At 54.0% G+C, this 15,595-nt stretch overlaps 5 protein-coding genes across 5 annotated transcripts; 3 read left to right on the top strand and 2 right to left on the bottom strand.

The window, feature by feature from the left end:
* The first annotated feature begins 342 nt into the window (after nt 1–342).
* On the top strand, nt 343–2,973 carry LOC34619072 (aspartic and glutamic acid-rich protein). Its single transcript, XM_026337238.1, has 6 exons — nt 343–547; nt 617–1,363; nt 1,414–1,761; nt 2,135–2,167; nt 2,639–2,728; nt 2,825–2,973. Exons 1-6 carry the CDS (start codon nt 343–345, stop codon nt 2,971–2,973), a joined length of 1,572 nt encoding a protein of 523 aa, XP_026193023.1.
* A 1,057-nt stretch (nt 2,974–4,030) lies between these two features.
* On the top strand, nt 4,031–6,248 carry LOC34619071. The gene is made up of 3 exons (XM_026337237.1): nt 4,031–4,201; nt 4,364–4,740; nt 4,928–6,248. The coding sequence occupies exons 1-3, from the start codon at nt 4,031–4,033 to the stop codon at nt 6,246–6,248; spliced, it is 1,869 nt and encodes a 622-aa protein (XP_026193022.1).
* A 1,262-nt stretch (nt 6,249–7,510) lies between these two features.
* Nucleotides 7,511–8,469, bottom strand: LOC34619070. Its single transcript, XM_026337236.1, has 2 exons — nt 7,915–8,469; nt 7,511–7,717 (listed from the first exon to the last, which is right to left on the bottom strand). Exons 1-2 carry the CDS (start codon nt 8,467–8,469, stop codon nt 7,511–7,513), a joined length of 762 nt encoding a protein of 253 aa, XP_026193021.1.
* Nucleotides 8,470–10,854: 2,385 nt separating this feature from the next.
* Nucleotides 10,855–12,686, bottom strand: LOC34619069 (exosome complex component CSL4). The gene is made up of 6 exons (XM_026337245.1): nt 12,546–12,686; nt 11,944–12,024; nt 11,667–11,755; nt 11,455–11,539; nt 11,152–11,297; nt 10,855–10,882 (listed from the first exon to the last, which is right to left on the bottom strand). Exons 1-6 carry the CDS (start codon nt 12,684–12,686, stop codon nt 10,855–10,857), a joined length of 570 nt encoding a protein of 189 aa, XP_026193030.1.
* A 263-nt stretch (nt 12,687–12,949) lies between these two features.
* LOC34619068 lies at nt 12,950–14,460 on the top strand. Its single transcript, XM_026337235.1, has 4 exons — nt 12,950–12,967; nt 13,078–13,167; nt 13,354–13,405; nt 13,655–14,460. Exons 1-4 carry the CDS (start codon nt 12,950–12,952, stop codon nt 14,458–14,460), a joined length of 966 nt encoding a protein of 321 aa, XP_026193020.1.
* The last annotated feature ends 1,135 nt before the right edge of the window (nt 14,461–15,595 follow it).

Here is a 15,595-nt window from a genome sequence, read left to right as displayed (position 1 = left end):
TCAAAGGCCTTTGCCTCGTATCGAATATGTCTTCTTTACGTGTATTTGAATGGAAAAGTATTTTTGCTTAATTTCAGGTGATTGTCCACCTGATGTAGTCATTGCCGCCTTGCAGAAAGAGACACGTTCAGGCCTCCGACCGCCTGTCTTCATCGTTTTGCCTGCTTCTTCTCTGTCGCTCTGAGCTGTATCTGTTTTCTCTCTCTTGACTTTTCCAACATTGCGTCGATCTTTTTTGCCACCGTTTTGGCGATGACAACAGCAAAAAGGTCCTTTCTTTTCTCTCTGCCCCTTCTGGGGTTTTCCGCAGTCTCTGCATACAGTCGAAATGCTCCCGTAGAGATGAGCGATTTTCGCCTGTACGGAGAGGGTGGGCATCGGCTTCTCTCTAACCTCAGTGGTGCTCTAGGGATTAAGGCGGATCAGCTGCACAAGACAGAAGGAGCCTTCCCTTCCCCCGAAGAAGAGGCCCTTTATGAGGCGTCACTTCATGAGGGGGCCCTTCAGGGGGGCCCCTCCTTCGCTCAACTAGAAGACTCGGAAGACGGCATGGGGACGCCTGAGGAGGAAGAGGAAGAGGAAGAGGACGCTGATGAAGAGGGGGAAGATGAAGAAGAAGTTGAGTCTGCCGAGAATGCGAGTTTTATCGAGAACCACGAAAACGCCGAGGCTGAAGAAGATGGCGAAACAGAGATTGAGGACGAAGAACTGGAGCCTGAGGGCATTGATGATGAATATTTTGATGAAACTCCGGCTAGTTTCTTAGAGGAGGGAGAGGATGCAGATGAGGAAACCGAAGAAGATTGGGGCTACGCCGAACTGGAAGACGCAGAAGAAGAGGAAATACCAGAGAGTGTCTCTGCTGATCCCTATGGGGTGGCCTCAGCAGAGGAAAGAGCAGGCCAAACGAAGTCTGCATTTTCTTTCGCCGAAGGCTCTGCTGATGAGGCTGATGCGCCGATGGAAGAGGAGGACACTGAGCTGCCGGAGGAAAACGACGAGGCACAGGACGAAAGCAGTGCCTCGTTTATTGAGGAGCCAGAGGCTGAAGATGATGCAGAGGAGATGCCAGTTTCTTTGCTTCAAATTCATGCCAACAAGAGGAGCATCAAACTCCACGAACACACCAAAGAAACCCCGTTTGCTTTTGCCGAGACGTTGTCTCCTCTTCAAGCCACTGACCAGACGGCAGCCGAAGATGCAATGCTCAAGGAGTCTAATGAAGGCATAAATAGCGGAGAAGCAGGTAGAAACGCATACGAAACGGCTGAAGAGGCGCCCCAGGGTAAAGATGGGAGGGTTGGTCATGCTTTAGGGCTGAGGGCTTGGAGTCAAGAGAGCAGTGACTCCTTCGCGCCTGCTCGTTTGTACATAATCGCCTTTTTGCGCAGCTGTGCGCTTGTTTCTGAGCAGGAGGGGAGGAGCCTCTTGGCGTTCCTGGCAATGAAAATGCATCAGAGGAGGGGAACACCGTGGCTCAACCAGGAGATGAGCAGCAGGAGGACGACTACCAGGGCCCTGCTGACCCACTCATCAAGTATGGAGGCAATGCGACAGACGATGTCGAGGCAATAGAGGAAGAAAATGCCATCGGAGGCCCAGCAGGTGCCGGTATAGGGGCAGGGGAGGGCTCACAGCTCAGGACTGAGGAAGCGGGGGATGAGAATGAAGATCTCCCTCTTGCAACAGAAGATGATCTCGCGACAGATCTACAAGGGTCGTTTCCCAAAATCCAGGCTCCCCAACCACATGATGTGCAACGTTAGTCTCCTTGCAGTTATTCTGCGATACACACTTGTTTCTATGCCCTAACACCCTCTATTGGATCTCCCTCCTCATTGCTGTGTTTTTCTTGTGCTCTCCACCAACCCCGCGCCCCTCCCTTCGTATCCAGGCGGCAGATTTGCCCTTGGTCTTGTCCGTTTCGGGTTACTCCCCTCAGCTAGCTGACCCCCTTACGTGCCTTTCCGCTCCGCCTTTCTTTCGCGTGTCTGGATTTCGCACTATCCTCGTGCCTACCTATCCAAACCATCGTGTCCGGAGTGTCTGCTATCCACCGAGGGCCCCTGGTCGTAAGCTATCCTGGGTAGACTTCTTTGCTTGGCAATTTTTTTGCTTGTCCTCCACTGCGCAGGCCGCCATGTGGACCAAGATATCAAGTTGACAGGTATGCAAGAGGCCCTCTTCTCCTGAAGGGGCGACAACGGGATAGCCGTTGTATCCCTGATTGTGGCGCTGCTGCGATTGCTGTAACTGCTGCTTAGCGATAAATTAGAGAAAGTTCACAGGAATATAGGCGCGATACACTGCCTCACTGTCATCCGTGCTGCTTGCGATATGTGCTTTCCAGAGACCCTCCGCGCTGAAGGTACGTCCCCGTTCTTCTCCCTCTTCCGCATTCCTGTCTCTTTCTACACGGTAGCCACATAGCTACGCAGGCAGTTTGGTGTTTAGTTCTTCTCTGTTCCATGGCGAAGTAGTGTTTGGACGCCCGTAAAAGGGTTTTGTGTTTTGCGACTGCGTTGCATAGGCAAGAAAGCGACCAGCTCAGCCACTGCGCCAGTTGCGGGGACTGTCCTTGCAGTGGTGTCCGCTTTTGCTTTCCTTTTGGTGGTCTAAAGCTATTTTTGATAGCTAGAAAAACACTGCCGCGGCGTATTGCTGGCAGTGGCAAGGGGTCAAAAATTGAAGGCATACACGCCTGCATCTGTGGATACGCCAGGGCCTGGTATACTGGCTAAACTGTCCCGATGTTCCACTCACCCTTTTGGAGTGAAGACAAGGTGCGGCACCCCTTCGGTTTGAGAGGTGGCCATATGTACAGGCACCTCAGACCTATTGCAATGTCTTTTATTTTGCTGGGCAGCTGAAAACTCTTGGCTGGCTGACGGTCCTGCTGCCTATACACCGCAAATCGCAACCCCATGCTACGCAGGAAAAGGCAGACGTCAGATGGCCTATGCAGGCTACTGACTGGGCTTCTGGAAAGCTAGCCTGGAACAGTGCATTGCTTGACAGCAGGAAAAGCCAGAGGCACTTCAACGCAACAGGTTGGAGTTGCTGCCATTAAAGGTTGGAGCTAGCTAGGTACTGAAAGTGTAAAGCATGTACCACAATAGCGACTTAGAATGCTCTAAATTCCTATAAGATATGATCTCCTCCCACTTGATGCAGAATGCAATGTTGAAGCAGCCTAGGTGTCTGTCGTCCTGCATTTATCTGGGGCGTCCATGCAATTTGGTGTGCATGTAAATTAGTTCGGTCCAGTTCTTAGTCAGGGGGGCATTAGACCTCGTTCTTTGTATCCCCAAACGGTGTTATTTGCTCTGAGACTTTTCATTGTTTGCCGTCCTTTGGTGCTTGAAGCCTTAATTTCATACGCGCAGTAAGGTAAAGGGCTGCTTTCGTAGAACTAAGCTACGTAAGTTCTAGTAGAAGGCGAAAGGCATTGCATTAAATTGCTCCCGCAGCTGCGGGAATGACAAGCAGCTACTCATGTGTTAGCGAGGGTAGCAGCCAAGAGGCAAAATATTGTTAGCTAGGCCTCTGTTTGGAGATAGTACACCGTCCATTTTTCCGTATGTCAAAGCTCCCCCGACTATTACCGCAAGTAGTGGTACAGTAGTGGTGAGCGGCCACCAGGAAATAACGCCCAATATGATGAGCCTCAACTTGTAAGAAAGCTATCATCAGAGCCTAATAATGATCTGTTCAGCAGGCGACAAGATGTGCGCACTGCACCGTGGACCTCCATCGGGTGCATCCCGACTCTAATAAAAAGAACCACCTCTCGGTTTGCCCGTTCAAGTTTCCTAAAATATTATATTCACTAGTAAAGTCTTCGACTTTTTCTTCTGGGTGAGGTTAAGCACATGCGCTGCTTATTCAAATTTGTCCCTGGTCCTGCGCTCGCGTTGGCTGGGTACCATACTCATTCACCATATAGAGGTGTATATACGCCGTGACAATATATTCCTTCTCCCCCTTTGTTTCTATTTTTATTACGTGCTTATCTCATTCCTCTGGTCCCATGCGTCTGCAAGCAGAAGCCCAGTCAATAGGGGGCCCCTCAAGCCTCAAAGGACTGTTTAAGAGGGGCCCTCAAGATTACTGCTTTGTTTTTACAGAAGGAGACCTCCCACCCGTCCCTGCAGACTCCCTACTTCCTCCACAGATAACGAGCGACGTTCCAAACACGTTTGTAAGCATTATCGCCTAGCCATACCTCCCCAGCTTCGCCTTTATTCTCTCTCCTGCAATCGCCTCTCAGCTCCCAGACCCCCAAATGCCGACTATAGGCCAAAGATTTTAGACTTATCGTGTAGCATTTGCACACTACACTATTGCTTGGTCGATCTTTTAGGCGAGAGACTCCATATTTCACCGCATACCTGATGATATAATAGGCCGGGTGCTGAAGGAAAATGAGGCATATTTGCATCAGCATCCCCGTAGCAAGGAGCTACTGCTGCTGCTACAGCAGGACATGCGAGCAGCAGATACGACTGCAGTGCGGCCCCTCGAAACCTTTGAGGGGTCCCTTGAAGCCTTTTCCCTGGTGGGTGCCCCTGAGGCCCCTTGTCTCGGGGGTTCTCCGGAGGGCCCTCCATGTGGCTTCTGCTCCGAGTGTGAACTACGGGATATACAAATGTGGAACAAAGTGTTGCTCAAGGAGGCCCTAGATAGGAATATTACACTTTGCAAAATTCCGTGGATCCTAGCCGAAGTCTACTGCTACAGGTAGACTCGAACAAAAGCACTTCCGTATATGCGCACAGCACTGATCTGCAGGGAGGTTGTGGATTGGGGGCTTCAGTGTCGCTAAGACTTTGCTCACGGTGTGAAATCCATGGTTTAACGGTTCCTACGAGCAGACCCGTTGGCGCAGTTTGGCCGTTTGCGGACTGTGTTGTGACTTGTGCTTTAGGCGTATACTGCATGCATTTGATTTCTTTAGAACTCTATACGACCCATTCCTCTACCAGAAGATGGCAGGGCTTTCTGCTGCTGCTGCTAAAGCTGACGTCTACGGGCAGCAGGTAGCAGCTCTGTTGCAACAGCATCCCAGTGGAGGAGACACCAAGGACCGAAACACGAAGCCCTCTCCCGCTTTGTATAAACACCAAATCCGATCAGCTGTATTTGCGTCTTTAGAGGGTAACGCAGGGGATCTTTCCCTTTGGCCCGCAAAACTCTGCGAGGAGATAGGGGAACCAGCCCAAGAGCGAGGGAAGCCACAGAGCGTCGGAGAACAGGAAGGCACATTTTTTGGAGGGCCGCACTCTTGGCTCTTGGCGGATGACTTTGAGGCATTCTTCGAGGACCTTTGTAACAGAAGCAAGAACTGCGGCTGCAGCAGCAACAGCCAGTGCAGCCGATGCAGCGGCGTGGTTCACCTGTGGACCGATAACGCAGGAGGGGAACTTTTGTCTGACCTGCTGCTGTGTAGCTGCCTCCTCCTTACGGGGGCTGCACGAAGCATAAGGCTTTGCGTCAAACAGCAGCCCACGTACGTCTCTGACGTCACAAAACCCGATCTAGAGATGACCATAAGGTGGATGCAGAGCCAAGGACAGGTAGAATGGACCGCCACACCTCCCAAGTCCGGATCCCTGAATATCCTGTCGCCCTCGAAAGCGCTTTCTGAGTTCCTTACGAGGCAACTATCCTTCTGTGCTGTATCAAATGTTAAGAATTGGTGTTTGAAAAGCTTGCTGTTTGTGCTACAGGACGTGAACTTGTCCCGTTGGGGCGCCTTACTAAGGGAGTGGCTTGTTGCGGGTGTACTTATTGTGTCTGCTTCGTTCTTTTGTTGCTCCCCTCTTGAATTACGGAGAGCTCCGAAGCCCATTGTATCGTTGTGGGAAAAAGAGGCGGCGCTTATTATTCTCAAGGGCGACATGAACTACAGGAGGCTAATAGGTCAGGCGGCCAGCCCAAAATGCACAAGCCCTCGCCCATACTTATGCACACAAGAACAAAGGGCTCCCTTAGGAACTATGCACCAGGGAATTTTGGCGAGGGAGCCCGCTAATGGAGGAGGGGGGCGGCACAGCTGGGGGGAGGGGAGGAAGGGGCGGGGTGAAAGGCCCCAGATTTTGTGCTATGCGGATGGGGGCAGTCGTGCCCCTGGAGAGGCGTGGCGGCCCATAGGGAAGGCAGGCTATGGGCAAAGGAAAGTGGGTGTGGGTGTGTGTGTGTCTCTATGGGTAGTAACGAATAACATGTGCCCAGAGGCAGCCACCTAGGTGGCAAGAGCCACATCCGTGGGGAGGGGCTGCTGCCTTTCTGTCACCAAAAAACCGGTACTTCTGGGTTGTGTGTGCTCGTAAAATGGATACAGGAGACAGGGCTTGGCGTACTGACACTCCATTTGCATCGGTCGCTGCCTACTGCTGCACCCGCGTCCTGGCATTGCGCCTCCTCAAGGCTGAACTTGGGTAATTCTTGTTGCTGTCGGTGGGGGCGGCCATTTCTGCTCCTGTAGCTACAAAAGGGGTGGTGTGTAGGAAGAGTGCGGTGTGGGAAGAGCGCGTGCGGCTTTGCTTCGCTGCAGTTGCGGAATGAGGAGGGAGAAAACCGATGCCGCTGAAGCCACAGATCCCAAATGGATGACTAACGGAAAGTGAGCCTGATTCTCTGCTGCCGCTGGGGGAAGGCCCTCAGCACAAGCAGCACACAGATCGATGAGCTGGCCGGTTCACTTGAAAGTGTGTGTTTCGGGTGTGTTAGCCATAGGCCCCAAACGCCGACAGAGAGCGCAAAGAAGTCAAGCGTCGCGCTAATGATATGCACTGCAGGGTAATTTGGGGGTCCTGGTTGCTGCTGCCTCTGCAGATGGGGAGTCCTGCAATACTTCAGCCCCTTCACTGACGCACTGCCAGAACGCAAAGCCTAGCTCCTGGGTCTAAGGAAGAGTTGAGCAAACGAAATGGGAGTCCGCTCTGTAAAGCCCTAAGAACAAAGAGGCTCACGTGAGCCTGTCAAAGATCGAAACCGGCTGCGCATCTGCTGCGAGGCGCCCCAAGGGCACACCCTCCTTCCGGAAGGATCTTGAGGAGGGACTACCCCCAGGGCCCTTAAGGACGACAAAGCGCGCAGGAGTGTCTGCTGCAGCACAAACCAGAGATAGTGGGATATTGTTTCTTCGGTTAGCCGCTGAATTGGTTTGTTTCTAACCCACAATTTTGGCTGGTGTTGCCCCTCCTGTCCCACAGAAGCGTCCAGCGCTCCTTCAATGCTCTGCTTCGGCCCGTTTACTTGGTACAAGTTCTAAGACCAAGTTCAGTGTGCAGCTATGATGAGAAGGAGAGGGCGAAACCGACGCAAGTCCCCTTGTGGGAGGAGGCCTGGCTGTATATTTGCCGAGCTATCGGTCTGCCCCTGTGTTTCCCTGGGTGGCCCGCTACGAAAGGGTTTCTGAAATAGACGCTTCCCCTCCACAAGGCTCCCCCCAGACCCACATCTCTTAGCTTCAGGGCTCCTAAGGACGGGAGTATGCCGTGTTTTGCTACTTACGGGGTATTTCATCTTCTTCTATCTCTTCAACGGCTTCAGGTTGTTGCGCTTTGTCCACTACCGCCACTTTCAGGCAGAATTTTTCCCTTCCTCTTTTCAAGTGTACATACACCCCGTGGAAGGTTTTGGCCGCAATTTCGGCTGCGCCTTTTTGAGCGAACGACACTTCTGCCGTGCCCGTGCGGCCCCGCGCATCCACCTACAACCGCAAAACCTAAACCCCAAGCCCCTAGAGCTGCTCCTACGCCCCTCACATCTACCCAGCGCTTGTTGCCCGTTCCCCTCATGTGCGCACCTCGGCAAACTTCAAGGCGCGGGACGGCGGCGCTGATGGCGATTTATTTTAGGATTTGCGATTCAGAAAGTCGCAATTCATATAGGGTGGATTTGGCTTACTCTGACTGAGACGACCTTTCCACACTTTGAGAAATTAGCCGTTAGCTCTTGACGCGTAATGTCAGTTGGGAGGCCCCTGACAAAGACAGAAGAGGCCGCCTCCTGCTCCCCCCCTTCAAACATGTCGTGACTCCACAATTCCTCCTTCCCTTCCCCATTCCTCCTGGACAGGGGGGCCCTCAACGAGCCTTCAATGTAGTCACGAGGGCCTCTCAGTGCAGAAGCAGTCCGAGGCTCAGCCAACCAGGTTCGCACGTGACGACGAGCTGCCGCATTGGGCAGCCCCGCCGCGGGGCCCCCACGGGCCCCCCAAGCCCCCGCTCCTTCTCTTTGCACCCTCCTGGAAATCCTGGATGAGTGGTACTCTCTTGACCGAGAACGCGAACGCGAGCGCCTCCTGTGTGAAATAACCCGCCGGGAGGGGCCCCCCCCTGCGTCAGAGCCGGATGGGCCGTCTCCCCTGGCAGCAGCTAGCGCCTGACCAAGGAGGCTGGGGGCCCCCCAAGTTGTGCGGCGGGATGCCGCAGCCTCCTGATCTGTTCTGTGGTGCCCCATGGGGTCCCCCTGGAAGAGGCGCAATGGAAAAGGGGAAGGCGTGACTCGAAGGGCCCTCACCAGCACTACCGGGCACTACGCGGAGGAGGGTGAACAAGACCCCAGAAGCTGCTACCTGGTGGATTCGTCAGCAGTTTCACTGAGCAAATGTGTTTTGCTGAATTCAACGCAAGTGAAAGGGGGACAGGGGCCCCCAGGGGCCCCCAAGAAGACCCTTCGGGGCCCGTGATGCATGCTGATGGAGGGATAGCAGTGGACGAGCTGCCGGCGCTGAAAATCTTCTAGATCTAGGGCTTAGTATGAAGCTATTTGTTTGTAGGCTAAGAATGCGTCTTGGGAGGAAGTTATCATACATGTATGGAGATGGGGATTGACACGTTTTCTGTACACCGTGCATCGTGTGTACTTGCTTTAGTGCAGGCTTCAAACGTGGCATCCGAATCCAAATGTTCTGAAGGCTAAGCCTCGAAGCGCTATATTCTGACAGTTCAATTAAATCTGCGATGCCTTAAGCCCTTGAACAGGCTGCACACACTGACGCAGCAGGCGGATATTTTAGTTGCCTTTCCATGTCGCCTGTAGGGAGGCCGAGGGAGGAGGTCTTTTTAGTGAGAGCTTCATGGATTACAGTTTCTGAAGCAGCTCAAGAAATTCCATCCAAGGCTGCACTTGCCAGGCGGGGAGGTCCTCAACCGCGCGCCTCTGAGTGAGCTAGGCCACACTTTGACTGCTGCGAGTAGACAGAGTCGCACCTCATTCGGCTCGAAATGAACTGCATGGCGTGGTTTCTTGTAGTTCATGTTTGCCACAATGTAGGGATAGCTGCACGAATGAGGTGTGTGGGGTGTACGCTTCTAAGCCCGATAGTTCCCGGGTGTATGCTGGCCCCCGGACGACGTACAGGGTGTGAGCTGCTTGCACCGAAATATTGTTCCAACTTCATAAGCAGGGGCTCTAAGCTAAAGCTGGGGAATCGGAAGGCGTGAGCATTTCAATGAACGGAGGACAGCCTCTCAATGGTGTCCCTCCACTAGAATTTCCTGAGGGAGGCACATTTTTAGCCCCAAAACCTATTTTATTCGATGAAAATTCATTAAGCGTTCCTTCGAAAAAACTCTTACCGGCCCCCCACCCAATGCCGTCACCCATCAGGGTTCCAGCATGTGCGGAGAGAGAGAGGGAGGGAGAAAGACAGAGACAGACACAGAGAGAGACAGAAAGAGAGACACCTAGGGTGCACGGGGGTTCCTGCATCCTCCAAGCACAGCGAGCATTCAAAGCTAGCTGGATATAGTGGCAACCTGTAGAGCTCAGGCAAGCACAGCATGGATTCTTATCGTATTGCACTAGATACATACTGTAAACAGATACACGAGAAGCCAAACCAGTAGTCAGTTTTTACTAGTTCTTTTGGAAAGGCACTACTCAAGTAGTAAGAAGAACCTTTGTAATTTCTACCCCTATACGTTCCCCTCTATGCGTAGTTTGCGTCTTCGGCGGCAGATCCCTGTACGAGGACACTCGAAGTAGCCTGTTTGAGCACCTCCTCGTTGGTGTCTAAACTATGGGGACGGGGGGTGAGGATATGCTATCTAGTCACTAGCCAGCTTTTTCAGGGCCCTTGAACCCATCAAAAGACTCGCATGAGACTTGCAACTCTAGGCGACCCCAGAGGCACCCCGTGGTACACCAAACGACGGGGCGAGGAGACATATGACAGTGCAGTGAGAAACATCCTTCAAGGAGTAAAGGGACAGGCCCTCAACAGGACCGCTGGAGGGATAGACACATTAGAGAAGCAAGGAAGCGGGAGGGACGCCACAGCGAGTCAGAAGAAAACGAGGAGAGAAAGCGTCAAGGCTTTCCCTCTCGGGAAGCGCTGTAGTGGGTTTTGGGGAGAATGAGTCTATTTGAAGGAGATACATTGGGCATCCCTGGCCTTAAGAGACAGCAGGGGAGAAACGGCCTTCGACGGAAGGCGGAAAGCGGAGAAGGAGACCCTTCGGCGGTTGCCGCGGTGCTTACTAACCTTTGTGGCGCTGCGGGATGGGTGGCCTAGGATTTTGCGGTGAAACGACCCAGTTCCCACTTCTATCTATCCACAAAGGCAACTGCAGCAACGGTATCTGTTGCTGCTGCTGCAAGGCTCCAGCGCCCTCGGCAGGCTTTGAATCGCTCATCGGTGTCAACCAAAAAATATTGAACAGCTAGAATCTCAGTGCCAGTCAAAGCTCCACGCACGGCAAGATTCCTACGGTGTGGTGTCCGCAGTAGGTTCCTGGGGGCTCGTTGTTCCTGCGGCAGCAGCTGCAACAGCTACGGGCCGTCGCCGGAAAACGCATTTTCTTAAGACTCATCAGCCACCTTGCTACGACGCGCCAAGCCCTAGACCCCAGGGGGCCTTGCCACTTTTCTGAAAGCAGCAGCAGAATGTGCACCAGCTACATGCTAAGCTTCGTGCCTGTGGAGGTAGCCGGCTGCACCAAGGCTTCAGGCTTTGAGCCAACCGGGGCTTCACAGGACGGCATGTGGCATGGCATGTGACTAGGACTCACAAAGTTACTCTGCGTAAGCGTGATTGGGCAACTGACGCTTTGGTGTTTGCTGGGAGTTCACGAATTCGGGTTCGGACGGCATGTGAAGGCCTCTAAGGCACAGGGTATGTGCGCGTTGCAGCCTTACCTTCTCTCTAGCTGCCCTGTGAGGCTACACCGCATGAGCAATGCCGATACCGGCTGCAGGGCTCCCCCCGCTTTGCTGTCCGCGCACAAAACGCCCAAGTCGTCAGCGGCAGTGCCTAGTAGATACACTCGCCCGTCCGCCGATAGCTGTACGCACAAACCCCGGACCCCGCATCCACATCAATCCTTGGCATGTCTTAATGGGAGCCAGCAACCACGAGCGTGGCAAAAATGTGAAGCAGCTGCGCCTAGTCTAATCTAGAGCACAACGCGACTTAGGGCTATGATCGGGGGCCTGAAGGACCACTTCTGCTCGAACGACGTCCGAGGGCTGGAAGCATTCGGCGATATCGAAGTTCTCCACAATAGTCTCTCGCACATCCTGCGCCCTGAAGAGCAAAGCGTCGATTCCAAGGCCTTTAAAATGGGATGTGCAAACACTTTCGCCACTAAAAGCCCCACACCCGTGAAAGCGTGCAAAAAAGGGACCCTCCACAGCTAATCTCATGCCCTAACCTGATTGCGCCTTTGTAGGGTTCTGGGAGCACATGCCCATCAACGGCCAGCACCGCCACTTCGACCAACATTCGATTTACCGCAGTCACCTTCGAGCAACATCGCCCTAACCTTGAAGCCAGAGGCATATTAAAAGCCAAGCGCCTCCTCCGCGGTGACTACCTCAGGTTGTGCAGAAGACAAAGCCCCTTTAAAAGCACTGCTGTGCTTGCTGGAACCAGCAACAGGCCGCGTCCTGCACGTCTGCACCAAGGGTGGAGTGGGGTACCCTGCTTACCTGACCCAAGACCAAGGAGCCGACGCGAGCGACTGCCGCGCGACTTTGCGCAGCGCGGAGTATAGACAGCACTGGCAAACCCTGAAAGCGCAACGGCATGACTCGAAGTTTGCATACCAGAAGACTCAGGGACAGGAGAAGGTCATCAGGGACAAACACGGGGCCCCATTGGAAGTACGAGAGCCAGGAGATGCCAGACCTCATGGACGCCTGAATCAAATCTAAAGAGCAGCCACATCCTTGCACAAGGAGGGTCTTGCAGATAAATGAGCGCAGGAGGGGGAGGCCACCTCGAAACGCCTTTGAACGCACAGGCGGTGGGGGGAGGCTTTCCTGAGGTGCCTGCCACATGAGGGAGCACCTCGGTTTCTGCCAATGGGATCGGCGCTTCGCAAAGCCCCCCCTTAAACTGCTACTAGAGACAGGCGAAGGACACCGATTTCAGGGCACAGAAAGGCCACATGCGGTGCAGATACACTGGACCCCTCCCGAGCGAAAAGACAGTTAAGGCCTTCGCCCGCGTACAGCCTTGCGAGTCGCCCGGAAAAGCGGCATTCCCCCTGGGTCCTTTGCGATAGATTTCAATAGGCGCATCGTCTTACCCTGTTGTTCGGCGGAGGAGAGACTTTCTCGATGCCTACAGCTGAGGCCCTGAGGTCGCCCCCTTTCTGGTAGACGCCCTCGCCGGGGCTGAAGGCCGAGGCAGAACCTAAGAGCTCTCCAGGAGTTCGCACAACCGGCATTTTTTGGCTCGACAGTTCGAAGCTTGTGGTGGGGCCTTAGGCCTTAGCAACTGCAGTTGTGCCCGCAAGGTCACCGAGGCCTCGCTACACCAGGATGCACTCAACGGTCCTTTGGGGAGTCGTCAAGCGGCAACGTGAGGAAGAACGTCATAACAGTGAAGAGAAGTTAGACTTGCTTTGAATGGGAACCTGTCTCAGGGGGGCCCCCGCTAGGCCCCACAATCGACCGCTACCCGCGGGAGGGTACCCATGGTTCTCTCGCAATGCCGATGCCACCCAAGGTCTACGTTTTGGGGTTTTAAGCCTAGAAAGTCTGCTTTAAAATGCAAGGCTAAGGGATTTTCGTTGTTTCGATGGCATAAGGGGAGTTTTCCCAAGGCCCTCCCGATAGACTGGGAGCTTTTCTCCTGGAGCCCTCACTGATGCGGGGGCCCCCTGGGGTCTTGAGGCTGGGGGCCCCTCCATTTCCCTTTCATACGGGGCACTCTGTCGCCTGGCTGGTGACTTCGCCTCCGCTTAAGCGCAGAATTCACCCCCGCCGTGCAGGAGCTCCCCTGCCAAAGCTTCCAGAGGACCCCAGCACCTCACATTCAGGACGCCCCTTGCAGGGGGCCCCTGCGACACCCATCTCGCCAACAGTGGAGGGCCCCCCGGGAACTTTTCATAGGTGGTACCACGTGCTTGTGGTAGACAGGCCAGCGCCCCCCAAGGAGGCCGAGGTGAGATCCTGTTGCTGTCTTTATGGCTAGTGCTGCTGCTGGTTGGGCTGCTTAAGGGGTTCTGCGCGGCGCGTTTGAGTGGCTCTCCGCGTCGCCTCCACCAGCACGCCGGAGGAGGCTGCAGCATCACCTGCATCGAGCATAGTTGCGTGTGTTTTTGGCATCAGAATCTCCTCTCCCCTTTGGAGCTGAGTCAGCTGGGCCGTGAGGCCCTCCTCAATGTATACCGTTTTCTTGGGGGCCCCTTAGGGGCCCCTCTAGCTCCCGTTTCGGGGGTTCCTCCAAGAGTCCAGTTGCCTCTGTCCCCTGTGCACTGGGGGGCCCTTGCGAAGGCTACGACTCGTGTTATGGGAGCTCTTAGCCCTGATGATCTGTTGGTCATTTACAATGGGCTAAGGGCCAGCGGGCTAAGAGACAATGAGCTGCAGCGGTCGCTGCATCTGCGGCTGCAGGAACTGCCTGCTGCTGCCTTTACTGCCACAGAAATAAGAGATCTACTGCGGGTTTTGCAGCAGTGCGGCTGGCGGAGCGTTAATACGTTGCGGCACCTTGCAACTGCCTTTCGCGCCACTGCAGAGTCAGCATCACCCTCCTGCTGTAGGGAGTTGATGGCCGCGTATGCTCGACTTAGGGTTCCCCTGGACGTAGAGGCAGACAAGGCAGCCTTTGCAGCCGCAGCACAGCGATTGCTGCAGCAGGCGTCAGCCCTCGGCCCCAAGGAAGTGTCCCTTGCACTCAATAGCAGTGTGAAATGTAGGAGTACAGCCGCCACGGTGCGCTTTGTTGCCTCCATGGCCCCACAGATACCCCGCGTTGCAGCAGCAATGCGGCCTATGCAGCTAGCACTGACGGCCAACGCGCTTGCCGTCGCATCGGCAAGACATTTAGGGGCCCTGCATGCCATAGAGGAGGCAGCGCTAACGCAAAAGGATAAATGGCTCCCACAGGATGTTGCCCTCTTCATAAATGCCTTTACACGGTTGGAGATGTACAGTGACCCCCTCTTTGGTGCTGCAGCAGAGCACGTGAGCCTAGGCCCTTTTGCTTTTCTCTAAATATGCCCCTGCTTTGCGCCTTTTTCCTAATATTGCGACCTCCTCTCTCTTTTAAGAACATCTTGCGGTGTACATACACACCTCAGTGCTCCTTTGCATGACACACAGTGCCCTCTCAATTAACGCTGCCACGCTTTGAGGCCAGCGATTTGCACGAAACTTAGTGTTTCTCCCTGTGTGTCTTCGCGTATTTCGTGTCACTGTCTGCCCTTAAGCCTTTCAACCTTCTTCGCTCTGCTGCTTGCTCTAGGGTGAGCTTTCACGCGCTATGTTTCTCGATACTTATGTCTGTTTTTAACTCTCGAACCTTGCGTGCATGAAAATGCACTCACACACGCATATATATATATATATATGTATATAAACACACACATCTAAACACACCAATAAATATATGCACTCCTTTAAACCTACTCGCCCCTTCCTTTGTTTGTCTTTCTGTCTCTCTTTGCAGGCAGTACGAGAGATTGCACTATATAGTCCTCAGCATCTGTCCCTCCTGAGTCATGGGTTTGCGCGTTTTGGTTGTTGCCACCCCGCTCTTCTTTCTGCGTTGTCTGATCGCGTCCCTCGGTGTCTGCAAAAGTTTCGGGCTTCGGAGTTGGCAGTCCTCTGTATATCTCTTGCAAAATTGGGGTGCTCGGACACGGCGCTGCTGCACGCCATCAAGGATGAAGTGTTCTTCAGAGCCACCGTGGGTCGTAAATATCATAAGAACTTCTCCTTGTCGCTCTTAGATCTCCAGCAAGTTGCATTTTCTCTGAATAGAATGGGACAGAAGGACCCTCGCATCTTCGCGGTCCTAAGCGACTGTTGTAAGGAGGAGTTACGCCGGCTCTCTTCGAAGTGTATCTCTTCCACGGACGCATCTCCACCTGCCGTGATGCCCACGGAAAAAGGCGTGCCAGGTGCACAAACGATCGCTTGCCTTGCCCATGCGCTGGCTAGGGCCGGTGTCAGAGATAAGGAACTCTGCGGGTTGCTGGAGAGGCAGCTGCTTTCTTACGAGCGGCAGTTTTCTTCTTTGGGGTTATCCCTTGTTGCGAGTGCTGCCGTGTCGCTTGGCATCAACAACAGGCTAGTGTGGGAAGCGTTTCAGCGGCAAGGCAACCTGCGGGCCTCCCAGATGCCGCTA

The sequence above is a fragment of the Cyclospora cayetanensis genome, unplaced genomic scaffold, assembly GCF_002999335.1.
Source record: "Cyclospora cayetanensis isolate NF1_C8 unplaced genomic scaffold, CcayRef3 CcayRef3_contig_170, whole genome shotgun sequence".
NCBI lineage: Eukaryota > Apicomplexa > Conoidasida > Eucoccidiorida > Eimeriidae > Cyclospora > Cyclospora cayetanensis.
The sequence above is the reverse complement of the archived record's forward strand: the minus strand, read 5'-3'. Positions and strand labels throughout refer to the sequence as shown.

Excerpts from the sequence above, each read along its gene's own strand:
- LOC34619072 (XM_026337238.1), top strand. The coding sequence starts at position 343 with ATGAGCGATTTTCGCCTGTACGGAGAGGGTGGGCATCGGCTTCTCTCT. Across the intron at positions 1,762-2,134 it reads CCAACCACATGATGTGCAAC|GCCGCCATGTGGACCAAGAT; the intron begins GTTAGTCTCCTT and ends TCCACTGCGCAG. Across the intron at positions 2,729-2,824 it reads TGTGGATACGCCAGGGCCTG|GCACCTCAGACCTATTGCAA; the intron begins GTATACTGGCTA and ends CCATATGTACAG.
- LOC34619071 (XM_026337237.1), top strand. The coding sequence starts at position 4,031 with ATGCGTCTGCAAGCAGAAGCCCAGTCAATAGGGGGCCCCTCAAGCCTC. Across the intron at positions 4,202-4,363 it reads GCGACGTTCCAAACACGTTT|GCGAGAGACTCCATATTTCA; the intron begins GTAAGCATTATC and ends TCGATCTTTTAG. Across the intron at positions 4,741-4,927 it reads GCCGAAGTCTACTGCTACAG|GCGTATACTGCATGCATTTG; the intron begins GTAGACTCGAAC and ends CTTGTGCTTTAG.
- LOC34619070 (XM_026337236.1), bottom strand. The coding sequence starts at position 8,469 with ATGGGGCACCACAGAACAGATCAGGAGGCTGCGGCATCCCGCCGCACA. Across the intron at positions 7,718-7,914 it reads GAAAGGTCGTCTCAGTCAGA|GTGGATGCGCGGGGCCGCAC; the intron begins GTAAGCCAAATC and ends TTGCGGTTGTAG.
- LOC34619069 (XM_026337245.1), bottom strand. The coding sequence starts at position 12,686 with ATGCCGGTTGTGCGAACTCCTGGAGAGCTCTTAGGTTCTGCCTCGGCC. Across the intron at positions 11,540-11,666 it reads CCCTACAAAGGCGCAATCAG|GGCGCAGGATGTGCGAGAGA; the intron begins GTTAGGGCATGA and ends TTTGCTCTTCAG. Across the intron at positions 11,298-11,454 it reads ACGTCGTTCGAGCAGAAGTG|CTATCGGCGGACGGGCGAGT; the intron begins GTCCTTCAGGCC and ends TTGTGCGTACAG.
- LOC34619068 (XM_026337235.1), top strand. Across the intron at positions 13,168-13,353 it reads CCATTTCCCTTTCATACGGG|GTGGTACCACGTGCTTGTGG; the intron begins GCACTCTGTCGC and ends AACTTTTCATAG. Across the intron at positions 13,406-13,654 it reads CGCCCCCCAAGGAGGCCGAG|GGGCCCCTCTAGCTCCCGTT; the intron begins GTGAGATCCTGT and ends GGGGCCCCTTAG.